Below are 27,583 nucleotides of genomic sequence, written 5' to 3' on the forward strand. Positions count from 1 at the left end.
CTCTGTTTCCTCTCTGTCCTGCAGAGTGGATTCACCCCGCTGCATATCGCTGCTCACTATGGGAATGTCAATGTGGCCACGCTCCTGCTCAACCGCGGGGCAGCAGTGGACTTCACAGCAAGGGTAAGATACCACACACACACACACACACACACACGCAAGCAAGCAAGCAAACAAAACTGTGTAGCACACTTCATTCCAGGTGCGTGGGCTGCCATGGAAGTTGCAGCCACAAACATTATGTGGATATACAAAATAAGAAAAATAAAAACAATTAAAACAAACACATAAATAATACCTGCGAGTTAAAAGCCATTAAGTAATGGGAATGGGATGGAAAATAAATAAGTAAATGAATATTTATCCTTTTTATCAAATCTTAATGCCCTTCAAAGCACACAGTCAGCAGGTCAGTAGTTCTCTGCATAATAACGTCGTCATTTGTCACCCCACCACCACACCACCTTCTTCCCAGAATACATTCCTCCTGAGCCTCTTGATGATTCAATGTGTGTGGGCTTCACCAAACCACTCCAAGATCCACAACCACTCACACACAACAAAGAGACCTGTCCTCAAGTGGGCCCTTGTGTGCTCACTGTGTAAGACACAGCCCAAGGAGAGACAGAATGGGTTTGACCAGGCGAAAGGCTCTGAAAAGGACAAATTCCACACTCAGACTCTCACCCGTGCAACTCCCACCCCTTCCCCTGCTGAGTCAGCAGACGCAGCTCAGCACTAAACCTTACCTTTCATTTATAGAGAAGAAGCAAATCAAGGAGCAATTGTTATTTCTGCCTGGTAAGACTCCTTCAGACATAAATTTTGTCTCTGTCATCATTTGGGACAGTGTTTTTTTTGTTTTTGTTTTTGTTTTTTTTGTTTTGCACTTAGACAAAAAGGGAACAGGCTCCGAGGTCTTACTTTTTATGTTTCAGTGGTAGGGAGAAAGTTAATTGTGTTGATTTTTTAAACTCCACAACTTTGAATTTTGAAAAGCACAACACACGTGAGACAGAAACATTCAAAACACTTATGATAAAGAAAACAACAATAGAGGTGGTGAAGAGGGTACCCCTGTTTCCAATAAATATGTGTATAATGTGAATGTGAACTCATCTACTATTATGCTCCACACTGTATTCTCAGTGTCTGATTAAATCTGTTGAAATGATGTATCACACTGCTCAAATTTGCATGCTTTTTTTTTTTTTTTTTTTTTTTTTTTATGTGAGGCTACGCCCACTGCCACACCCAACTTTGGGCAATCCGAGTGAAAGATAAGTCACTTCTTCCTTGGTCCATGATCAACCTTTCCACCAAGTTCCATGCATATCAGTTCATAACTTTTTGAGATGTCCTGCTAACAAACAAACAGACAAATGGAATGGGGTGAAAACACCACTGTCCAACTTTGTTGGTGGAGATAAATAAACAAATAAATAATAAATAATATTGCTGCAAGCGGCAATTCTAGCGTTCAAGCCAGCTAAGACCATTAGAAGTTGAAAGCTTAAACAGCTTCATTAAAAATAACGTTTAGGGTATGTTTTATTTACTGATGTGGACATATCCTGCCAGTTTTGTAAAGACTGGACAATAATTTCTCATTTATAGTACAATTTGTGTTAGGTCAAGCCTTTTATTTTTATTTTTTTGTATTTGTAGTGCCTCCAAGTGGATGATTTGGTTGAAATTTTTAGGGTATGTTTCAGGTACTTATATGGACATATCCTGTGAGTTTCGTTGCAATAGGACAAATAATTTCTGATTTATAGTCCGATTTGTGTAATGCCACGCTTATTTTTTTGCATTTATAGTGCCCCCTAGTGGCTGATAAATATTAAACTTTCAGGTTATGTTTCAGGTAATTATGTGGACATATAATGCGAGTGTCGTGTTGATTGGCCCAACAGCTGTTGACTTTTTGTCCATTTATATGCTAAGTCGCGCACCTTTTGAAGTTTATTGGTCAGTATCTTGAAAATGAAATAAGATATCAACAAGCATTATGCGCCTTTTGATAAGCATGGTCTACTCATGATCCACAGTGAATTTTGAAGTAATCAGACGTACGGCCCGGGAGGAGGTGTGAAAAATGTGTATTTCAGAAAATTAAAAATTGGCATAGAATCCACTATGGTGGACCTATGGATTCTTGAGGAATATTTCTAGAGTGAGGATTCATGGATGTCTGTACCACATTTTGTGTAAATCAGACTTGCAGTGCAGGAACTATGAATTTTAAAAATTGATAATAATAATAATAATAATAATAATAATAATAATAATAACAATAATAATGATGCTGATAAAGCAGAGCAAAACAACAGGGTTTCAGACCTACTGGTGGAACCCCTAAAAATAAAATAAAAAGGATAAATAAACCTTACTCAAGAAATACTAATGGTGACTGAATGCCAGGAAGGGCAGCAGGGCTTTTAGCTACAATATTTCTAGGAAGTGTTTTCACACTGATTTAATTTGAATATCAGTCCCTTGTCCTATCTGCACCAAACTCTTCCTTAATTCTCTGATAGAATACTTAGATTTAATTGAATTTATTGATTCTACAAAGCATTTCCTAAACTCAGTTGTGCTCTCCTTGCAGAATGGCATCACACCCCTGCATGTGGCCTCCAAGCGTGGCAACACAAACATGGTTCGCCTGCTGCTGGACCGCGGTTCTCAGATTGATGCTAAAACCAGGGTGAGTGCTGTGTGTGTGTGTGTGTGTGTGTGTGTGTGTGTGTGTGTGTGTACGTGATAGTTGTATCAAGGTTAATATCCTAAACTGAAAATAAAACTAAAACCTGCATCCATTTTCTTCAAATTGCAACTTACAAGTCATTAAGTCAGGTGAAGATACAGTATCTTACTTCTGAACTGCAGACCAACCATCCTAAGTGAAGGAACCATGCCAGTCATCTTGAACGTTTGGCATGTTTACTACAATTTCCCCACATTTTATATTGCAACCGCCTATTTTGCAAATCATGGGTGGTACTTAAGATTTCACAACATATAGCAAGGGGACTCCTTAACATGACAAAGACCTTATTAACCAGAGCATGGCCAATAGCAGGGTTACCGTCTGCATGTAAACACAGCCAGTGACCAACATGGGCTGGATGTAGAGTGGATGAGTGTATTAGCATTAAAGAGAGCTAATGTATGTAAGCATTAAAGACACAGTAGCTAATGAGGCTACTGTCCTGGCGTGGCCTCCTCTAGCTGGCACACAAACACCACTGACATAGCGGCCAGAGGCCAGGACATTTGATGTGATGGTGACAGTGATGTTGAATTTAATCTGCTGTCCTACTGAGAGCTGATGGCAGCAGCAGCCTGGCCTTTGTGTCTGCTGGCAGTGATGGACTTGACCAGAAGTTGGTTGCATGTTGCAGTTATTTGAACTCTTCAGCTCTGGAAGACTTTCTACTCGATACTGTATTTTCTGATCCTGATACTTCCTTATTACAATTGGATTAGACTGATATATGAGAGCAAAATCTAGCCAGTGTCATCTACCTCTGATATGATGCCTCACCTGCCTTAAAGCACCATACCATTGATTTTGAATGTTCAGTCTGTTTACTACAGTTTACCCACATATATTTATATTGCAACAAACAAGTCATATGGGCATACAAAATATTTCATAACATATCAAATTTTACTTGTTTGAAACAGCCACCTTATAATGTTCTGCACCTATGGCTAACAAAGTCGCTGGCAACCATGAAACACAGAACTATGTGCAATTAATTTTGGCCAGTATTTGTATGGATTGAAACAATCATTTGGAGAACTTATTTTAAATTGTCACTTCTACTCCTCTGCCTCACTCCATCCCTCTCTCTCTGTCCTCTGGGACAAAAGTCAGAGGAACTCATTCATCTCTTGAGTCTCAGAGTTAGAGGTAAAAATAAGTGGCTGCTGTTTTATGGCAGAATAGTGACAGATGCTGCTTCACACAGACTGTCTGGCCTGCTGCTCCCTCTGAGACAAAGAACAGAGTTAAAGTAAAGTTAAACTTGGGGTTAGATTGTATGGTTACCTTGGTGTGATAGGAGTCCACATAGTGGTGAAACATCCTTATTACTTGCTCATCTGTCCTGCCAAACAAGAATATTGTATTTATATCTCTCTATTCACTTCCATAGCAAAACAGCTTCCCAATGTTGAGTGCATAAACCACTGGCGATAAAGAAGATTATGCTAATCTAAAAAGCAACCCAGTACCGATTTTTTTGAGGAAATGAAACTGCTCTTGTGTTTTTATTTTCCTATATGAATTGTAAAGTACATCTGGCAATTCCCAACAATGCACTAGCAGTACACTTCCACATAGTAGTGTTGCGCCAAGAAGAAATGACCTAATAGAATTGTCACAAATAATTGTGAATACAAGAAACAGGTGCATCGGGACTTGGTTTTTGTATTGGCATCAACTGTTTTATTTGCATTCATTTATGCACTAAAAGTGATATTTTTAGACCAGTTTTGCCACGCTATTGAAGTGAATGTGAAATACAAATACAATATCCTAATTAGTAGCCCAGGGGAGCACAGAGCAACTAATGAGGATATCTCACCATGCCTAAAGTTCAGTTTTGCTTTAAACGGGAGCAGAAAATGGGGAGAGGAATGATTCTTAACAGTATTTGTCTCCCTATGGAAATGTTATTATTTACTAGCTAATTAGTTACTTTGTTATTAACTTTATCCTTTTGATTCCCACATGGTCATGGGCCAAGCACTGACTGTTTAATTGCATTTACAGTTTTGGGAAAATGAGTATTTGGTATATGACAAAGGAGTTCCAATGTGCTACAACAATTAACCTTTATCTCTTTTCCATTGAATTTAGCAATACAGCAGATACCTCTACACAAAGGCCCCGTTCCGACATGGTTTAAAGGACCTTAAATGACCATACCAATGATTTTGAATGTTTGACCCTTTTACTCCAATTGACCCTCATTTTTACATTGCAACACGCCATTTTGCAAATCATGCAGGGGTACTGAAGGTTTCACAACATATAATCAAAATCCCTTGATTTTCAAATTTGCATTTTTGGTTGAAACAGTTTCTTTGAAATTGTTACTATTTAACTATTCTGCTGCTTCAGTGTCACTTTGAATTTCCTCTTTGGCTATCAGTATCTATCTAGCTTATAATGTTCTGCTTGTGTGGCTAACAAAGTTGTAACAATTAATAAACCATGGAAATGATAACTGCCTGTGTAAAGCAAACGTTTCCGCAGGGACTATTTTCCAGCAAAGAGAACGTTTCACTCGGCTTCTATCAGCACTATAGGCACACTAATCACTCCTGCCAAAACGATGTCCTAAAGTTAGTTAGTAAAAACTTTGCATTAATATTTTAGGCTGTAACTGCCAAAGGTTATCTCTTGCTATTAATGTAGCCAGACAAGGTGCCACAGATCTCCATATAATGGCTACTAAATAGTAGCCAACTACCGGACCTCAGATATCATAAAAATAATCACCAGCTCACATGTGTTGATTACAGTCATTGTTTAGCAGCAAAGGTTACTATGATGAGCTAGACTATTACTATAGACAGACTAAACTTGAAAACAAAATTGAAACCATTTGCTTATGACCGTTGTTAGTAATGCTACAGTTGACCAACACATGAACCTGAAAATTAAAATAGAAAATTGAGTTAACTTACTAGACACATTGAGGACTGTTCCCTGGTCTGTTCTCTGACTAGTGGAAAACACTGATCTGTAATATTCTCTACAATATGTACTATACTCTATAGGTCATAATATTCTCAATAGTATAAAATATGTGTTTATATTATAGATCAGTGGTTGATCCATAATGGCTGAGAAATGCCTGACACCATTTGTTCTAAAACCATACTCAGGGATTTGACCAGGTGGGTTTTTGGAGATGCCATGCAATGGCTCCAAATGTTCTGCAACTATCCAGTGACTATCCAGTGAATGTGAATGTGAATTGCTGGTGCAGATTTGGTGTTGCTTTTTCACAAGTGAGTGAGTGATGGCTCAGCGAGTGTGTGTGCAGTACACCTATTCTCCCCAAATGTGTGTGTGTGCCGCAGAGTTTAAGTTTGTCCTTGACTGTAGCTTCTCCAATCAGCTTAATGCATTACCATACAGCACAAAACAACCCTGTGCTGGTGCAAATCCCCACTCTGTGTCTGATACCATTCCTCCAGTCTGTTCTGCTTTACATCCAAAACATCAGTAGTATAATCAGGGTTGGACAGATCTGGCCTTTTGAAGGTGAATACCAGCAGTTAAAGATGGAAGCTGTCCATACCTTATATTTTCTATTTCTGGTCAACTTATGTAACAATATCCTACTGGACAGTTACTGATTTGGCATATTTTATTACTTTGATATGTACAGAAGAAACAGTGAAAAGTTGAAAAGTGCAGTGATCTCCATTTTGTCTTAGTCAGTATATATGAAAGTCTTATTTTTACCAGACATTAATGTTTTGCTGTAGTGCTCAGCTGGCTTTATCTATAGGCTTTGGCACTGTTAGCTGCAGAAACAGAATATTATAACATAGGTGATTCAACCAAAAAGTCAAATTTTAAAACCAAGAGATTTTGATCATATGTTGTGAAATCTTTAGCGCTTCCCTTTTTTCATGGCTCTTTGCAACTTTTTTATGGCTCCTTTGCAACAAACCATTAGTAGGACAGCAGATTAAATTCAACATCACTGTCACCATCACATCAAATGTCCTGGCCTCTGGCCGTTATGTCAGTGGTGTTTGTGTGCCAGCTAGAGGAGGCCATGCCAGGACAGTAGCCTCATTAGCTACTGTGTCTTTAATGCTAACATACATTAGCTCTCTTTAATGCTAATACACTCATCCACTCTACATCCAGCCCATGTTGGTCACAGGCTGTGTTTACATGCAGACGGTAACCCTGCTATTGGCCATGCTCTGGTTAATAAGGTCTTTGTCATGTTAAGCTGTTTACATGAATTTTATACAGTATAATTAAGTCACCTTGCTGCCATGAATAAATCAGTAAACTAATCGGTTACCTACCAAAATGTGTGAACTATGCATTTAACATAGCAAAAGTCACAATCAGATCTAACCTGGGTTATTCAAACCAAGTTACGTTTACATTCATCAATCCACAACCAGGTTACTTGACCAATAGGGTTAAAAAGGGAATCGGCTGTGCATGTAAACAGGAACAGCATTGCATTTTCACTTCCAGCCACTGTATGTCAGCATAAGTATACTACTGTAGCTCACAACATAAATTTAGCCTCACCAGCCTAAATTTTGTAATGCAGTCTAATCAGCATCTGCAACATCGCTCTAGCACATTAAGCCCTGCTGTGTCATCATAACAGCCCCAGCTGTAGTGTACTCACTGCTGTCAGGTCTGTGAGTCTATCGTCATTATATAATGTTACATAAGTCTGTTTTCCAGTGGTATCATGTGCTGTCTGATCTCGTGCATGTGTGTGTGTGTGTGCTATGTGCATGAAAAAGTCACTCTGTCTGTCTGTCCTGCAGGACGGCCTCACCCCCCTGCACTGTGCAGCCAGGAGTGGGCATGATGCTGCTGTGGAGCTGTTGCTGGAGAGAGGAGCACCGATGCTGGCCAGGACCAAGGTGCTTCACTGCCTGCGTTTCTAGCAGTGTTCACTTTGTTGACTAAAACAAAGGCTGAAAGTATTCGTCAACGACACCTTTTACAGGACAAAAACGAGACAAAACCAAACAAAAATGAACTTTGACTGACAAAATCTGAAAACTAAAACTATGATGCATTTTAATTGAAAGACTAAGACTAAAGCTATGCTACAGTCTTGTCACGGTACTTTAGTCACGATACGATAGTACTGCAATTTTAAACATTTTGTGATATGCTGAGTATTGCTATAACCTCCAGTACATTCAGATTCAGTATTTTGACCGCCTTCACTTTTTTCACTTTTGTTATATTGCAGCCGGATGCTACAATCATTTAAATTCATTTTTTCTCTCATTAACCTACACTACCCCTTTATCCCTAATTTCTATGTCACACACACATAGATAATCAATATTTTTAGGGGAAATCAGACTGCAAGGGGATAAGAAATTGCTGTCATAACTCCAGTGTTAAAAAAGCTTTGAAACCACACTGGGTTCTTGTTTTTTTACTGGTGTTGTTTAGTTATATTCGTAAAAACCCTCTAGCTGAACCAGCCATACTGTCTTTCATTTCAAAAATCCTCTCTCACATTTCCCTCCATCTAACTGAACTCCTCTTGTTTCTCAGAATGGCCTCTCTCCTCTCCACATGGCGGCTCAAGGCGACCATGTTGAGTGTGTCAAACACCTTCTGCAGCACAAGGCGCCAGTTGATGATGTCACGTTGGACTACCTGACAGCGCTGCATGTGGCAGCACACTGTGGTCACTACAGAGTCACTAAACTGTTGCTGGACAAGAGGGCCAACCCCAACGCTCGAGCACTGGTATGATATAACAATTAGATTAGAAATCTGAATGATTCCCTTTGGAAAAGTGGACCATTACAGTAGCAGATAGCAAGAATATAGAACAGAAATACACACAGAAAAATAAAGGATCAAAATGGTTCTTTAAAAGACTGTGTGGTTCCATGAAGAATTCTCAACAACTGAAGAACCACTTTATGTAGTGGATTGTTCCTTACTTGAAAAAATGAAAAGGGTTCTTCATTGAACCTGTTGTCTTCACTACAAACTATTTTGAAAAAGTTCTTAAGAGAACTTTTTTTGTTAAAATTCTTGAATTCTTGAAAAGAAGACAAACAGTTGCACAATGAACATGTTTTTGATGGTTCTTTTGTGGACCTTTTGAGATTATTTGAAGGACCATTTAAAGAAATGGTTCTTCAAATTATGTTTCTTAAAAGAACTATCAGGTTTCAGAACCAGAAAATGTTCTCCTATGAGATCACTCTGAAAAAAATGTTTTCAGTTCCAGCTGGTGCCTTTATTTTTCAGTGTGTAAGAAAACAGTGATTACTGACCTTTATCATAATGGAACTGCTAATGCTGCAAGTTCAGCATGCTAGGAGCAGCCCCATGAATGGAAAACATGGTCTGCAGCACTGTGAGACGAAAAAGTAGTACATATATGAAATATATGTATATCCAACACAGTAATACCTCACTAATGTAATGCATTACATTTGATTTTATATTGCATTTCCATGCAGTGTAAAATATGTGATGGAATAATTTTATATTGTATGGAAACAAGTGCAATAAGACTTGTATTTCTCTAAGCTAAATCCAGAAATTCACTGGAAGTTTTTTTTTTTCTTTGTTTTTCTTGTTAAGTTAAAAATCAGTATTCGTACTAGCATCAAAATGAATAACGCATCCTAAAGATCCCTGTTTACCTGTAGTAATTATCTGTTTTCATACACTATTGTATGTGTGTCTGATGTTCCCCTGCAGAACGGCTTCACCCCGCTGCACATAGCCTGTAAGAAGAACAGAGTGAAGGTGATGGAGCTGCTGGTTAAATATGGAGCCTCGATCCAGGCCATCACAGAGGTACTTGACTTATCCTGAGTCATTCTGAGAATTAGCAAAAAGAGGAAGTGCACCTTCACCTTCACCTCACCTGAGCTGAATTGTCCTGATTTATCTCCAAAACAATTCTGTAATTTGTAGTCAACAATGCCAGTAAACACCAGTGAGTCATAGTGTTTCATATAAAAATGTATATTTACCTTTATAAATACAGTATGTGTAATATCACATCACTTTCCCTTTGGCTGGAACCTGTAGAAACATTGTTCTAGATAAAACTAGGCAGCTTCGTTGAATCCAGACCACCAGCTGTTATCACTGAGACTGTTTAAGGTTGGGAGCCACTTCCAGGCCCTCAGGATGTTTAATGCTACCTTTTTCACTATTATTTCCTGTTCCTATACCTTAGGCCAACCTGAGTTGATAATGACAACCCAAGCCTGGGGTCGTTTGCTCTGGGACATATTGCTTGTGGAATGACATAAATTCAAATATTCAGCCACCACAGTCGCATAAATAGTCAGTCAAGTATTAATGTGGCGCGCAATAGCCTTAAACCAGGGGAAGGTAGGAAAATGGCACTCTGGGGTCCCAGGGTACTATGTTCCCCAGTTTAATATTCTGTTAACCCATTAACCCATATCAACCCTAAACCCCTGAATACAGAGCTGGGGAATATCTTTTTCAGGTTCCAACTATGTGCTATATAGAACTGGGGAACAAAGGACCCAGGGAATAAAGGACCTGAGGAACATAGGGCCCTGGGACTATGGGACCCTGGGAACATAGGATCTTAGGAACATAGGACCCTTTGTCATGTTTCCATTATGTGTCATATAAATCTGGAGAACACAGGACCCTGGAAACATAGGAATGACTAGCATTAACTAGCTGACACAGCTACCATCAACAGTGTGACTGTCAAAAAGCACCACTGTAGATACTAATGCTACCATATTAGCAAGACTATAATGCTATAATGTGACAATGCGCTAATACTCTGGATTATCTGTCATTTCTGCTCATCTTTCCATACTGAAAGATAATTTTGCTTATGTTTTAGAAGTTTTCTCCAAAGACCAGTTGAGCTTGCCCGCTTGATATTTTCTGGTTAGGGTTTCCTACATCGAGTATAGTGCTGTAAACTCTCCTCCATGTAGTTCATGGCTGCTTAGAAAATGCTCAGTTACATCATCCACTAATTTATATATAAATATAGTGTATATGCTTCAGCCACCTGATTTTAGTGGAGGGAGGGGTTACACTGTGTAGTCAAGACGCCGTGATCATCAGACCTCTGTAGAACAGATAAGGAATAAACTGCATATTTACATGTATCTGCAGCAGCTTCTGAGAAATAAAACCAACAGAGCACTGCTAAATCTAATGTCAAATTACCCAACGTTGCAACAGTAATTTGATTGATTGAATTGTTTTATTTGGTGCTTTGAATGAAGTACATAGTATCACATCACATCACTGGTCAGTAGTATGTGGCACCAAAAGGGTTGGGCTGAAAGCCAAGGCTTATGTGGGCCCACCCTATCTAAATCATAGCAAAGTCAATATTTAAAGGAATGTTGATGTATACAAATCTGAAAGAAAACTTTTCGTGTTTCTATACAAACAATTTTGAGAAACAATAAAGACAATATATTATTAGACAAAGCTTCTACATTATTCAAAAGAAAAGAACAAAAACTAAAGTAAGACAGTTTAATCGCTTGCTGTAACATCGGACCGAAGACTTGTTCTGGATTTATGCTTAGATACATAGATACATACGTACTTACATACATACATACATGTGTACATTCATACATGCATACATGCATACATACAAACATGCATGCATACACACAGACACATTCATGCATACAGTACATAGGCTACGTACACACCATACATACATACATACATACATGAATATTTTGTTTTCTTAGAGTCCATTTTGCATCCATGTTAAGTGATCTATTGGAAATTGGTTTTATGTTTATTAATTATTTTACACTTATTGACAGTTATTGACAGAAGTGCGTGATTTTACCTCATTACTTAGATTATTCCATAAATTCACCTCTTTTACTGATATACATCTACCTTTGGTATTGGTCCTGGCAAAAGTTTTTTTGTACATATGGGCTCCTCGAAGTTGGTATTGTGATTCTCTGCTTTCAAATAATCCCTGAATACAGGATGGAAGTAAGTTTTTATGCGCCTTGTACATAAATATTAATGTGTTGAGATCTGCTAGATCTTCTAGCTTGAAAATATTATTTCTAAGAAAAAGTGAATTTGTGGGGGCAAGATAGTGAGTATGGTTTATGATTCTAATGGCCTTTTTTTGTAAAATGAAAAGTGGATTAACTACCGTTTTAAATGTGTGTCCCCATGTCTCTATGCAGTAGGTGAGATAGGGAAATATAAGTGAGCAGTATAGAGTGCGTAGAGAATTTGTATTGACAAAATCTTTAACGTTATATAATATTGCTATTGTTTTTGAAATTTTCGCTTTTGTATTTTTGATGTGTTCTTTCCAACTAAGAGAACTGTCTATGATTATTCCTAGAAATTTTATATTTTAGACTCCTTCAATTTCAACATAGTCTATTGTAAGTTTAGGGGGTCTGTGTATTTTCTTATTTCCAAATATATTTAGTTTTACTCAGATTAAGTGACAACTTGTTTGCATCAAACCATTGTTTAATACAAAAGTATGAGCTCCAATCTCATGCCCAATATGTCTGACACTTTTTATTTCTCTTCTTTTGTTCCAACCTCCTTTTTCTTTTCTTCTTCTTCTGTCTTCAGTCTGGTTTAACTCCCATCCATGTAGCGGCCTTTATGGGTCACCTCAACATTGTGTTGCTGCTGCTGCAGAATGGAGCTTCGCCGGACGTCAGCAACATTGTGAGTTTATTGGGAACACAGTGATCAGAAAAAGACTGAAAGAGAGCTCATTAATATTATTTGGGTTTAAAAAGTTTCCCTCTGGAGCAAGTGTTTGAGTCTGTCTCCACCCCTCACAGATTAGGGGATGACTTCAATAGCCATGATTTTTAGTGAGTTAGGATTTGAGTGTTGTTTGTAATGGTTGGCCATGGGGTAGTTGAGATCTCCCATTGTTATTGCATATTTGTGTTCTGCAATTCTGTCTCTGAGTGTGCTCTTGGTGCATCCAATGTAAAGACATCCACACTCACATTCTCGTCTGTATACCATGTATGCAGAGTATGTTTCCTTCTCAGTTTTGATTCTCTGTGTTGTCCTAACTGCTGACTCATATAATGCTTCATTATGTGTGTGCAGCGTGGGGAAACAGCGTTGCACATGGCAGCCAGGGCGGGTCAGGTGGAAGTGGTCAGGTGTCTGCTGAGAAATGGCGCAATAGTGGATGCACGGGCACGGGTAAGACTACACACAAACACACACACACACACACCAAAACACATTTTGCAATATAGTAAAAGCAAAATGTCATTTTTAAAGAAGAGGCCAATACTAGGTTCAGCGTGTTAAAATCCATAGCTGCCAGCATTAACAAACCAATATGTCCAAATACTGCCACAGTTTTATCCACCCATTAACCGGTACCAGAGTCCAAAGAGGCCTTAAAAGACAACAAAAGCAAGCAAAAACTTTTTTAAAGAGTAACTAAACACTAGGCCACTTTGGCAAGTGCTATCGCAGCTGCAATCTTCAAGAAAACAAGATGTGAATTCACAATTTATAGTACAAGATATGCAAAATGTACATCTTACTGACATTGGTCTGCAGATGCCCTAAATGTCCACACAAAGTGTCTTGACATGTAGATGTGCATTATAAGAGCAGACTAATGTCTGAAAATGTCTTAACTTGTTTAAAATAATGGCCTTAAAAGTTGTTAAGAAATGTCTTAAGTACAGTCAATACAGATTGTATTCTTCCAGCATGTAATGACAGATTTAGTCATCTATAAAGCTATAAAGTTATGAAGTATATTGTTGTGTTGAATCAGTGATATACAGTCTTATACTGCTAATGTATCGTTTCTGAACTTTCGTTAGCTATGTTCAGATAGAAATCTATTTTGCCAGCTTTTAATTTTTATTGATATATATATGTGTGTGTGTGTGTGTGTGTGTGTGTGTGTGTGTGTGTGTGTGTGTGTGTGTATATATATATATATAGGCTTCAAACGTGCCTTAAAATTGTCTTTCGGAATCCAGCAGACATCCTGAGGTGGGTTATGATATATATGATACATATTAATCTTTCCTCCATTCTGCCCTCCCTAGGAGGACCAGACTCCCCTCCACATTGCATCTCGCCTGGGGAAGACGGAGATCGTCCAGCTCCTGCTGCAGCACATGGCTCATCCTGATGCTGCCACCACCAATGGCTACACGCCCCTCCACATCTCAGCCAGGGAGGGACAGGTGGAGACAGCCTCTGTCCTGCTGGAGGCTGGAGCCTCACACTCACTGGCCACCAAGGTGTGTGGAGGAGCCAAGCACACTAGTACCTCTTCTAGACCAAAACAGTTCTGGTACATGAACTAGAACTGTTTGGGATTCTTGGAACTAAGGTGTTAACTAGTGAACCGGCCCAAGTTTGAGACCCAGAACCATTGTGATGGAGGTGTCACTGGGTCACTGACTGCTAACTACAGCATTCCTGTGACCGAATTCAGCCCCAGTCTGCTGGTTTGCTGCTCTTTGATCCAGTGTGCTGTTCAGGAGCTTATAATACTGAGCCATATTGCCCCGTCTAGCGCCACTTTTCACTTGGTTCTTTCTGGAGTCTTGGTACTTGGTACTCCCTATTTTAACGTTTTTTTTTATCCTGACTTTTAAATGGAATAGTCTTCACCTGTACAAACAAAATAAACTAAAAAAACAAAGGTATACTAGAGGCAGTTTGAATACAGTTGCAAAATAAAGCATCCAAAAAGATAAAGATAAGATAAAGATGCAGCATCTTTATCAATAGATCTCCTTGTCCAAACTGATGGTCAGGTATTCACATCATATGCAAAACTCTGCTCCGATGTACACATACACTACTCACAAAAAGTTAGGGATATTCGGCTTTCGGGTGAAATTTCAGGATGAACCTAAAATGCATTATAACCTTTACAGGTGAAGTTAATGTGACCTTCTGTAAACTTTTGAATGCACATGTCCAACTGTTCAATGTTTCAGTACTTTTTGCACAAGTTGCTGTTCTCTAACAAGGAGTTTAACGGCAAAATTCACAACAGGTGTTTGATCCATGAATCGACCAATAAATTTCCTGGTTCAGTTAGAATTGGTATTTAAACAGTCCTCCTCATTATGCTGTTCACATTTTGACATCATGAGACCAAGACGACACCTAACAATTGATCAGCAGCACCTCGCCATTGCGAGGCTTCAAACAGGATGTCCTCAGACGGAAGTGGCCACTGAGCTTAGAGTGTCACAGAGTGTCATCAGCAGGTTGCAACAGAGATACAGAGAGACTGGAAGAGTCACAGAAAGGCATAGAAGTGGACGTCCTTTGGCCACATCCTACACTGATGACCGCTTCATTGTGAACAGTGCCCTGCGGAACCAGATGATGAATGCCACTCAACTCCAGGCACATTTAAGGGAGGTGAGAGGCACCCAAGTGTCACGTCAGACCATTCGAAACCATTTACATCAGCATGGTCTGCGTGCTAGACGACCTGCAAGGGTACCTGACCACACCACCAGGCACAGGTGTCATCGTCTTGCATGGGCCAGGGAGCATTTACGCTGGACGAGGGACCAGTGGGCCTCAGTGCTGTTCTCTGATGAGAGACGATTCATGTTGAGCAGAAATGATGGCCGCCAACGATGTTGGACACGTCAAGGAGAGCCCTATGCATCAGCCACTGTTGTCACCAGACGAGCCTTTGGTGGTGGTGGTGTCACTGTGTGGGCAGGTGTGTCTAGTCAGTACAGAACTGCCCTACACTTTGTGAATGGTACAGTGACAAGCCCATGCTACCTGAATAACATCATTAATCCAGTCATTGTGCCCCTGCATGAACAACACAGGCCTAATTTCATCTTCATGGACGACAATGCTCCAGCTCATCGAGGTCGTATCATTAGGGAACGGCTGCTGGAGACTGGGTTACCTCAGATGGAGTGGCCTTCACTTTCTCCAGACCTGAATCCCATAGAAAACCTATGGAATCAGCTGAGTCGCCGTGTAGAGGCTCGGAGCTCTGTACCCCAGAACCTCAATGTCCTGAGGGCCGCCCTTCAAGTAGAGTGGGATGCCATGCCTCAGCAGACAATAAGTCGACTTGTGAACAGCATGAGACGTCGCTGACAAGCTGTAATTGATGCTCAAGGGCACATGACAAGTTATTGAGACATTGACATTTTTTGTTGTGGTATATCCACCACTGTTGTTGGCTTTTGTTTCAAGAAACTGTTTGAGATGAGGAAATCACCAGTGCATGCTTCTACTTAAATGGCCTACTTTCATGATATAATATCACTGTAGCGTGAACTTTTTACATTTTCCGTAAATTTCACCCGAAAGCCAAATATCCCTAACTTTTTGTGAGTAGTGTATGTCTTGTAAGCCACTAGCAATAAATCATGAGATTTTTTTTCTCATTATCAGTGTTTAAAGAGTTCAAATGGCTTCTGTCCTGAAGAGGCTCCAGTATCCACTGCAGGTCCCTCTCAGTTTGACCTAGTTCTGATGAATGATTGATGAGCCTGTTAAAGCCGCTGGTTTCCTCTGAATTGCGCATGGAGTCCAAGCATCATGGAGCAATTTATCATTTTTACCAGAGGAGGCAGAAAACTCCTTCTGTCAGTCAAGGACCTTCACTCTTGGATAGATTAGTCCTTTAATTGATTTTCAGTGTTTGTCAAGGTTAGGTAGTCTTGCTTTCTCTCTCTTTCATGTCTGTCATATGGCTCTAGGGAGGAAGGGCGTGGCTGTGGGCAGTAGAAAAAACAGGGAAAGATGCCATAAAGAACCACGATTGTAACTTCATAGAAATTTTGTTCCATCTCTTGTGCACCACCTTGTCACCCATCTGTCCATCCATTCATCCAAATACATTTGCATTTTGATTTGGCACAGGATGCTTTTTTCATCCAACTTGACAGTCTACAAAAACCTTCTCCGTCCTCTTCACTGATCCCCTGTGTACCTTTCTTTGTTATTTCATGCAGATACTGACCTCACATATGGCTTAGAGTTTGACAAACAAAGGATCGCTTCCTTCCATGGGCAAGGCTCGGTCCCGTGCACTGATCATGTGATTTTTTGTCTGCCCAGGTCTACATGAATATTTAAAAAATAGTGCAAGTGCTCCCTCTGCTGTATGAAGAGGGCTTTCTTTTTTTTTTTTTTTAATTCTATTTTTCCAGTAGCATTACCATGGATTGCATCAGCAGCATTTTAGTCAGGTGCTCTTAAATGTTTTCATGACACTAACCCCCAATTAGACACATTAGGGTTTCAGACACAGACTCAGTCTTAGATTTTGCCTTAGGGACCTGTAGAACTTTTAATCACAACTGTCGAATTACATGTTAGTGAAATTAAACTGTCTGTCATTTTCCTGGGTATGTGAAGGACAAAGACCTAGGCAAAAGGAGATAGGATAGAGTGCAAAAACATAAGAGTTTTATTTTTTGTTATTTGATCATATATGCAAGTAAAAATATGGTGTCCATTTTTTTTTATACCATCCCTGTTTCTTTCTCTCTACAGAAAGGATTCACTCCCCTGCATGTGGCCTCCAAATACGGAAGCCTGGATGTAGCCAAACTTCTGCTGCAGCGCCGAGCTCCATCTGATTCTGCTGGGAAGGTATGCATCGCATATAAACACCTGAGACCTCAACAAGACAACAACTGTATGAGATAAGACGAATGAAGCACTTAACAATTTCTTCAAACTTTCATGAAGTGACATTTACTTGTATAAGTTCGTTAAGATACTGGACATTTTATACAGGAATCATGATTATGAAGAGATAGAAATATGTTGCCATCTCTAGTTTTTACCTTTGTCATATGCATGCAAAGTTAAAAAGTCATTTGTAAATTGAAATAGTGTGTTGCTATTTTTTGTATTGAGGTTGTGTTGACTGCAAGAGTCCTGGTAAGCCTAGTTTGATTAAAATCAGCCATTCCTTCATTTGGATTAACTTTGGTTTATTCCAGAAAACAAACACAAAACAGATAACAGATTCATTTTTACAACAAACCTCCTTTCTTTTCTTTGGATATGTTCTTCTTTTCGTTTTAATAAGGACCCGCCCAGTTACCCCCCTCCAAGCTGTTGCTCTCTAATATGACTCTAATTCATGTTAACCTTGCAGTATGACCCCCTCATAACACTTCTCATCGAGTGTGTCTGTGTGTGTAGACTGCTGTTAATGGCTGCTTGCCGTGCTAACCGCTGTTTAATCCTTGTGCGCTCATCGTCCATCCCTTACAGAACGGCCTCACCCCGCTCCATGTTGCAGCACACTATGATAACCAGAAGGTAGCACTCCTGCTTTTGGACAAAGGAGCGTCCCCCCACACCATGGCCAAGGTGAGAGTCCAGCAGGATCCCCCAATGCAGAGCTCCAGTCACTGTGCTGGGAATAATGGGGGGGCTGGTGGTCAACCCAGGGGTACAGAGTTGATTCTGGTCTTCAACCATACCGTGGAATTTAGGGTCATTTTCAGCCTGTGAGTGTAAAATCATATTAAGTGAAGATTTTCACCATTGGGATGAGATGATTCAGTTTCCACTATATTTCAAGTTATTTTTTTTTCTACAACCAAGTGTCACTTTGTGAAACAAGACAGAATAAGACAGATCACTCATATCACTAGTGAGAAAAATTTAAGTAGGGATATTGATTAAATTTAATAAGCAAATTTTTGAAACAAGTTGAGCTGCATTGTAAACAAATGAAATCTCACCAAATCAGTACATATGAAAGAGATGGTAAACCCAATTAAAATGGGCATTCTCTTTATAAGTATTATTCTTGAGTTCTCTCTTCATCATCCATGAAGATTTTAGAGTTCCTTGAAGTAGAGATGTCACGTCCCATTTTGGAATTAGATTGACCAGTGTTTTCAAACTTGCTTTTCTGTTTTAAAGGGTCCCAATAATGGAAGTGTGAATCATGCAGTTACAAACATACATACATACTTACATACCTACCTGTGCATACTGTGTTTCATTAGTAAAAAAAAGGCCCCACAAAGCCCCACAAAAGAAAAACAGTTTCATTGCTTTTGCTTTTATTAACATTAAACAGAAAAATGAAGGTACTTGCATAAGGAAGAATTAGTGCGCAACATTTGAAACAAAAAACACAGCAACCAAGGGCCATCATCAGCAGCTTTATAAACAACGCTGTCCTGAAGAGTTGGGGGGGGGTTGGAGATTCAGGCTTTCCCAGTCTCAGCTTCATTTAATAGTGACACCAGTTTTTCTGTCCCCTCCCTTGGCCAACCAGAATGGCTACACCCCTCTACACATCGCAGCTAAGAAGAACCAGATGGAAATCGCCACAGTGCTGCTGCAGTACGGGGCAGAGACCAACATCCTTACCAAGCAGGGAGTCACTCCACTCCACCTGGCCTCCCAGGAGGGTCATGCCGACATGGCTGCCCTGCTCCTGAGCAAGGGAGCCCAGGTCAACGTCCCCACCAAGGTATAGTAAGGCTGGGTTGGTTTCAGAAATACTTGCAGATGCCACATGCAGCATTTTAAGAGTCATAACTGATTTAGGAAATATCGTTACAGTTGTATTTTAGAACTCAAATAGCATTTTTCCTACATTTTATCAATCTATTTCCATTCATTCCGGTGTGAACTTTCTTCACACCAGTATTCCATCACCGTGATGGACATCCACATACAAGCAATACAACAATACAATACAAGCAATAGCACTGTTGTGGGTGTCTCTGCTGGAAAATAGTCCCCAGGGAAACATTTGTTTTACACAGCCAGTTATCTGCACTGCACACACAGTCACTGTGGAGCAGTTTGCAGTTTAGTGTCTTACAGAAGGCACTGAACCTCAACACCTAACCCCTAGGCCACGGCTGCCAATTATGTAGTAGGGTTTCAGTGTCTTGCTCAAGGACAAGAAATTTTAATTATATAATATAAAATCTTTAGTACCCCCACATGATTTGCCAAGTAATTTGTTGCAACATAAAATGTGGGAAGATTGTAGATAATGGGCCAAACATTCAAAATCCCAGGTATGGTCCTTTAATATGAATAAAAAATACCATCACCAAGAGGACTTGTAGCCTCTACAAGCTTCTACATGGTATTTTACATTGCGTGCCACTGGGTCATATTTGTGGGGAAATTTGCTGAATTGGTTTGTGGCACAGAACGGGAAGAGGGCACCTCTCTGCCAGAGCAAAACAGAGCTAAAGCTTTCTGAGTTTCTGCCAAGAAAAGAGATGGTGGAATGAGTGAAAAGCTAATGAAAAAATAATTTCCAACATATTTATCCTCTTCAGTGAAGCCAAAGACGAAAACTGCGACTGAAGCAACAGTGGGACTCATCAGGCCTAGAGTTTGAGGAACACTTGCATTAGCATGCGAGGTTTTTGTTCATCTTGAATGATTTCACTTATTTACAGTATTTTTATCAAGGTATCGTAAAGAAATTGGCTTCGATATATTAATGGTGAAAATGCTACACATAGCACCTTTAAACTACACATAGCACCTTTAAATTTCTCTGTAAGGTCATTTGTGATAGCAGTGTTTGACCTACAACTATTCCCCACTTTTCAAAATGGACAAGAGCATAACTCCACCTTTCTTCCTCTCCTCTATTGGTTACAAGACAGAGAAGAGAAAAAAACATATATGTTTTCAGACTTCTTGTAGAATCTGATAGGACAAGCTCTTCGAATCTATTCTGAATGAATTATCAGTGTTTTATGATGTAGAAAGTAGGTACCATCTATGACACATATACACACACACACACACACACAAGGTGCACCCATCCATCAGCCACTGCTCCCATGTATCAGCTGTCAGATTTAGTCTGCAGCTAAGCAAGCAGAACTGGCTGAGTTTTCAGGTGTTAAGACAACACCTGTCCTCCTCTGCCTCTCTCACAGGGCAGGCATCTGATGTAGCTCACTCAGTCTGCTCATCAGTGAAAAAGAGTCACCACACTGCCATTCCCTGTCTGTTGTTTAGCATAAACAGTTACTTAGCTAAACACACTGTAAATGTGCATGAAGACGTTAGCTCTATTCCTCATCAGGCAGGACTGTACATTGTGACGAGAACGTCAGACTTTCTTAGAGCTAAGTATGATGGCATATTTCCAGTAGTGCACAGTAAAACCCAAAGGTCTTCCTCAGATGCGACACGAGCAGTCTTGGAATGATGATTAGATGAGAAGAGGAGTTCTGTGAAAGTTTATAGTTAATATATGAAGATTCATACTTAAAGTTATACTTTCATAATAATAGGACTTAACTGTCACTCATGCAATACCTGATCTTTGTGTGTGTGTGTGTGTGTGTGTGTGTGTGTGTGTGTGTGTGTGTGTGTGTGTGTGTGTGTGTGCAGAGTGGCCTGACCTCCCTGCATCTGGCAGCCCAGGAGGACAAAGTTGCAGTGGCTGAGATCCTGGCCAAAAACGGAGCAAACCTTGACCAGCAGACCAAAGTATGAGCAACACTGTTTTAACACATCCACATTCTTCTGTGTTTCTTTTATACTTTAATACTTACATATTTTTATATTTTATTATATTTCATGAGCAGGATCCTCATGTAACCTTAAGTAAAGGTAAAGGTAAATTAGAGTCAAAACAGTCCTGTCTTCAATGCATTTTTACATAGCGCACTTTACACTTCAGGTGTTGTATTGTCATAGTATTATTGAGGTATCAACATTTCTAATGATTTCCTGTTTTATAGTTGGGCTACACCCCTCTGATTGTAGCGTGTCACTATGGTAATGCCAAGATGGTCAACTTCCTGCTACAAAACGGAGCCAGCGTCAACGCCAAGACCAAGGTACTAACACTACAGTCAAATATTGATATTTGTATTCCTGCAATAAACATATTATAGTAACTTAAAGGGCTATTTGCGGGAAATTTGAATTGCTTGTGCTTTACAGCACATAGCAAGAAGAGGGCGCTGTTCCTCTAGCATAAGCAGAGCTGAAGCCTCTGGCAGTGACAGATGGTGGAGGGAGTACAAAGGTCAATGGAAAAAGAAAATCCCCTTTTTTCCTCTTCAGTAAAGAGTGGAGGCAGGGAGGGGGAGGGGCAACAAGCAGCAGCATCCACTTTGCTACAGGACCTGGGATTTATTAGAAATGTGGTCTTCATTTTGAGAGCATAATGATACCATTTACATAGAATTTAAGTTAGACATCGATGATTTTTAAAACCACTGCCATTACCACTATCATAAAAAATCCATATTATACAGCAGTGTCTGATCCATATTGTGTCTCTGCTGGCTGCAGCTTCATTGAAGCTTCATCACACTGATACTGCGTGAAATATTCAAAGCCAAGATGCTGTTGTTTTATGGCTGCAGAATCACATCAGATAGAAAATATCTACATGTTTTGTGCATCATTTCATACATATTTCCCTGAACTTCAGCAGCACATCTATGGCACCTTTGGAAACCTTTGGATCTCCACTAGAATTTCAGATAAATTTCAGTGAGTTTGCACAAAGTTCAGCAATGACCCCACCGATGAGCATGACGGGGCTCACAGGTTTAAGGACCAATCATCACGAACCCAGCCACACTCATTTAACTTTACAAGACCTCCATTTTACATCAGATATTTGAAAACTAAGGATCAGTCTGTGCTTGAAAAAGAAATAGAAAACTATCTCTTACAATGTATGTTCATCATTTTGGGCCACATACATATTTATTTATGAATATGATATATTTTTACATGTCGTTCCTTCCTCTCTTCATTCCTTCCCAGAACGGATACACTCCTCTTCACCAGGCAGCGCAGCAAGGAAACACACACATCATCAATGTACTGCTACAGTACGGTGCCAAGCCCAATGCTATCACTGTGGTGAGTAAAGGCACACTCTCCCACACACACTCACACACACACTCACACACACACACACTCACACACACACACACACACACACACACACACACACACACACACACACACACTCACTCACCATTTTTGTCGTGGGTTGTCTTATGCAGAACGGTAACACAGCTCTGGCCATTGCTCGGCGGCTGGGCTACATCTCTGTAGTCGACACACTGAGAGTCGTCACCGAGGAGATCATCACTACCACAACGGTATGGCACACACACACACTCTCCTGAGGCTAAATTAAACTCCCATGACAATCTGTAGTTCATGAGTGATGTCAAGTGTAGGGCTGTAGTCAACCAAAGAAAATCTTGGTCGACTAAAGTCATGAAATTTCGACCAAAAGTCCAAAAATTTCGACCAAAAGTTGACTAAAAAAAAGTTACTATTTTTAGATTAATTAACTGGGCAGTAGCCTACCTGGTAGCCTTGTCTGCCTAAATGAATTATAAATAAAACACCCCCATTAGCACTTAGTGCTTTACTCCTGATAAAATTAACACGGCAAATAGTCGACCAATCAGATTTTGGTCGACCAAGAACGTATCGACCAATAAATCGACCAGTCAACTAACAGACTACAGCCCTAATCAAGTGTATATGAATAATGGATATGAAGGAGCACCAGTTCACTAAATTCTAAGCTGCAGGAAGCTCTCTGTTATTATGTACTATTATTATGTATGATCAAATAATTGACAAGCATATATTATTATTAATTTATTACATATCAGTGTTAATTTTTGTTGACTAAAACTGTGTAAAAATATTTGTCAGCAACACTTCTTTTCTGGGCTGAAAACAAGAATGATAAATTCCAACAATGAACTTTTGTTGACAATAACTATCTCTAGAAAATTGAAAACAAAAACTAGAAAACAAAAAAATTATGAAGAGAAAACTAGAAAAGTATGACTAGTAAACTAGAAAAGTAGAAAACTATGACAGGAAGAAAAAAGAAGAAAAATGGCAGAAATAGAAAGCTGAGGTCAAACATCAGTTTTTAGTCAAATCGATTCAATGATTCAGGTTTTTTTTTTTCTTTTTGTTTTTTGACCCATCTGTATTTATGTATACTGTTTATTTGTGTTTTATATTTCACATGTTAAATTAGTTTTGGATATTTTAATGCTAACGATTTAAGTTGTCATTGTCAATACAAATGATTTCAAGCATGTATTAGTTATTATTTAACATTTTTAGCACATTTTAACAGCATTGCGGTGATAGCAAAACGCATGGTCATATGATCGTGGTTTTAAAGTTTTATATGGTCCCATCTCTACTTTCCTCTCAATTATAATCATGATAAGAAATACATCTTGCCACTCTGAATGGCCAGATCTCCCAGTGCATAGGCTTTATTGTACCCATCAAAAGAATTTATGTTACTAATTTGGAGGATTTGGTGCTGAGTGAGATTTGTCAAAGACATTTACATTGCATGTGACTCAGGCTTAAACATATCCATTTTCTGTTGTGTTACCACAGACGGTGACGGAGAAACACAAGCTGAATGTGCCAGAGACCATGACCGAGGTGCTGGATGTGTCAGATGAGGAAGGTGAGTCATGCTGGTCACCAGAGACTGCCACCTTTCCAGCTCTCCAGATGGAAAGAGCCTCTCAGCAGCGTCCTGGCTGTGTGTGGATCTGTTACACCAGCTGTATCAGCCACAGACCCCCAGCTGTGTTTGCTGAATCACAGGCTCAACCCAAATCAGCAGCCTAGTTAGCGCCTGTCCCACTGTAAACCCCACAGCCCAGTCATGTGGTGGTTTCCAGATTAGGGTGATACATTTCTGTGCCATGTCAACCCTTCCTGATGTGATGGAGGTTCCTCGCTGATTGCAGCTAGTCAATACAATTTTACAATTATTCATTTTTTATCAGATGTGTTCAGAGAAAATGTCCCATTGTTGTATTGTAAGATTTTATTCAGCAGGGATGACAGTGTGCAAAGCCTGCAGTGTAGCCGAGAAGAATTTCAATATCCTGACTGTCATTAGAGTGCAAGGCCTCCCATAGGCTCTTCTCCAGGGCTGATTGTGGCAGCAGTAAGAGAAAAAACTATGGAACCAGGGGAGAGGGGTAATATTCTGAGAAAAAAATAAATAAATAAAGATTTCCAAGATTTAAGTGATACATTTATGAGAAAAAACTTACAAAACAAACCCTGAGATTATAAAGTCTCTATTACTAAATCTGATAGAATAAGAAAAACTATTTTCATGAGATTTTTTTCTCATACATTTGTGAGTTTTTTCTCATAAATTTACCAAATTTACTGCTTTAATCTTGGAATTAATTCTCCTCCCCTGGCTTAATTTTTTCTCCCTACAATGGCCCTAATATGCCATCATAGGTCTCAGGTTTTGTTTTTTTTTTTTTTACTTTTGCACTCTAATAAGAATACAGTTCTGGGTTTTATCTCTACATCTTTGTCATTTTTTGCAAGTGGGTCATGAAATTGGTCAAATTTAAAGATATTAGTAATTGGCATCCATATCAGCTTGTTTCAGCCAAGTTCTATTTCAAACTCTGTATGGAACAAGCACGTAGTGTATATTCAGTTTGTCGTTCATAGTCTTTGCACTTGCCTCTTGGGAAAAGTCGAGTTCCATTCCCCGGTCTTCACTACAGTTTGAGGCGAGTTAATACCTGTGCTGTCCACCCACAGTGTTGAAACCTGCTGAGGGTGATGATGTTATGTCAGATGACTCCATGGATGTGGAAGGTATTGGTAATGCAGTGCTGTGCTGTGAGGGCGTGTGGAAGGATTTGGTGTGACTTGCATGGTGAATGAAGTTGTAGTAATCGGTGTCTGGTTGAATGCTGGAGTAATAACTGCTACATTGTGTTTGGATACCAATAATACAGAAAAAGTATCTGGAATCCCAAGTTGAATTTCCAGGGGGTTTGAGTCATTTCCCTTTTGAAATGCAGCTTATTAGAAATTCAGTTGTTGCTCAAAGCATCAATGCACATAATTTTTGCCCAAAGGATCGATACACATACTTTTCTAATGTACATCTGAGTACATAAATGAACATTGTTTTGAGTGCAAGATCTTATCCCCAAATGTTAATGCAACATGGGTTTTTGAACTTGAAATAATAGCCAGGGGATAGAATAGGGTGAAAAACAGTTGGAGATGTGTTTCTTCTCTACAAAGAGTACAAAGCTGTGCTCTAAGGGTGCTCTGAAGATGTTTATCTTCCAGAGAAATTGGGAGAAATCCAGAGCAAAGACACTAAATAAAACAAGAAAACTACCCTAAGTTTTCTTAAAGACTTTACCCACAGTGAAAGTTCAAAGCTTATTTCTAGCACCACAGATACGCAATGAAATACAAAACCAAACACAACTCAGGCTTCTCTATTAGTTTAACCTAGTGGCTGTCAGTGTTAGTATTATAAGATGTATTCTTTGCAAAGGCTAAATCTGAGTCATTGTAGGATTTTTGCAGTAGTTTTCGATGTACATGTATGAGTCTTTATTCTTACCAAAGCAGCAACTGCTTCAAATTCAGCAGTTCAGGACATGAGTTTGTGTTCGTGGATTAAAGAGCACTGGAATCAAGACTTTGATTTTAGTGTGGAATCCAGCCAGCTTGGTCCACCTATTGCCTGGTATTTCAATTTATTGAATTACTTTTGACTTTCATGCAGCTGAATCATACTAATTCCATAACACAAAGCACTATCAAGAGTGATAAAGTGTTGAATGCTGTTTGTATTTTAAAGGGATAGTTCACCCATTTTGAAAAGTTTGATATTGTTTCACTTCACTAACACTACACTAGCTGGACAGTAGTAGCACAGTAGTGATGCTATCTTCCTCTTATTGTTACTGAGTGTTATTTTTTAAACAAAGTTTCAGTTTGATTAATTATTTTGTTAATTATTTTATTATTATAATGCAGAATTTTTACAGGGCAAAATGGCAGTAATTTGCGCAAACCTGTTGTACTCAGTGGCCATATGTGCATTTTACTTTGAGCGACACTTGTAAAGTTATTTTAACCCTTCTTTGGATTAAGGCAGTTAATTTTATTAGTCCACCTCAACAATACTTAGTCATACTCCTGAGCAGACGTGTACAGAGACAGCTGCGGACAGTTGTGGACACCTCAGATGTGTAGTAGCTGTGCACTCTCTGGAGTCTACGTGGCAGATGTATTCCACACTTGCACTGTAGGTTGCAGTTGGTGCTCCTGTAGCTGGGAGTATTGATCACTATATTTGTTTCATGACCTTTTTATACGCTTCCTTCTCCAGGTAGCCAGGATACTCCAAGGACCAGAACATCTCTGTCTAACTACAGCATGTCTCTCACTTCTGGTTCAGCATAACGTTTCTTACACATGGTCACAAATTTTGGGCTACGTGCAGACAGGTCCCCATTGACCCACATAGACATGAGTAGTGAATAAAATTACATCATTCGGACCCGCACGTACTTGTGGACATGGAAGGTATAACACTGGCCTAATGATGAGAGGAAGATGAAGCTACTGCTGTGTTACATAACAGCAAAGGGGGCGGGGAGTGAAATAATATCACATTTTTCAAAATGGGTGAGGTATGCCCTTAAGTTATGTTTGTTTTATGTCCTTTTTGTACTCTTCCTTCTCCAGGTAGCCAGTATACTATAGGCACCAGAACATCTCTGTCTAACTACAGTATGTCTCTCACTTGTTGTACTGGCCTAGCATAACGCTTCCTGCCAGACCTGGGCCAAAGGATGACACACACACACTTTTCATACTTTTCAACTACAACTGCTCTGTGGCAGATCTGGGGTTCATCTGTGGCTACAGACCACTCTCTCAGGCTCTTCTTGCTGCATCATTATTGACATCTGCTGCGCTCTGAAATGAACTTTTACCAGGACTAAACATATG

The 27,583-nt window shown here is 39.6% G+C and overlaps 1 protein-coding gene across 1 annotated transcript in view; it reads left to right on the plus strand.

Moving 5' to 3' along the window:
- The window catches only part of ank2b (ankyrin 2b, neuronal), a 119,903-nt gene that overhangs the window by 40,297 nt on the left and 52,023 nt on the right, over positions 1 to 27,583 (plus strand). The window contains 16 exon segments of the mRNA XM_030075794.1: positions 25 to 123; positions 2,612 to 2,710; positions 7,558 to 7,656; positions 8,309 to 8,506; positions 9,479 to 9,577; positions 12,368 to 12,466; positions 12,866 to 12,964; positions 13,837 to 14,034; positions 17,291 to 17,389; positions 18,023 to 18,121; positions 19,044 to 19,241; positions 21,146 to 21,244; positions 21,499 to 21,597; positions 22,541 to 22,639; positions 22,786 to 22,884; positions 24,170 to 24,242. Of these exon segments, the coding sequence (XP_029931654.1) occupies positions 25 to 123; positions 2,612 to 2,710; positions 7,558 to 7,656; positions 8,309 to 8,506; positions 9,479 to 9,577; positions 12,368 to 12,466; positions 12,866 to 12,964; positions 13,837 to 14,034; positions 17,291 to 17,389; positions 18,023 to 18,121; positions 19,044 to 19,241; positions 21,146 to 21,244; positions 21,499 to 21,597; positions 22,541 to 22,639; positions 22,786 to 22,884; positions 24,170 to 24,242 (1,855 nt within the window).

The sequence above is a fragment of the Myripristis murdjan genome, chromosome 18, assembly GCF_902150065.1.
Source record: "Myripristis murdjan chromosome 18, fMyrMur1.1, whole genome shotgun sequence".
In the NCBI taxonomy this organism is placed as follows: domain Eukaryota; kingdom Metazoa; phylum Chordata; class Actinopteri; order Holocentriformes; family Holocentridae; genus Myripristis; species Myripristis murdjan.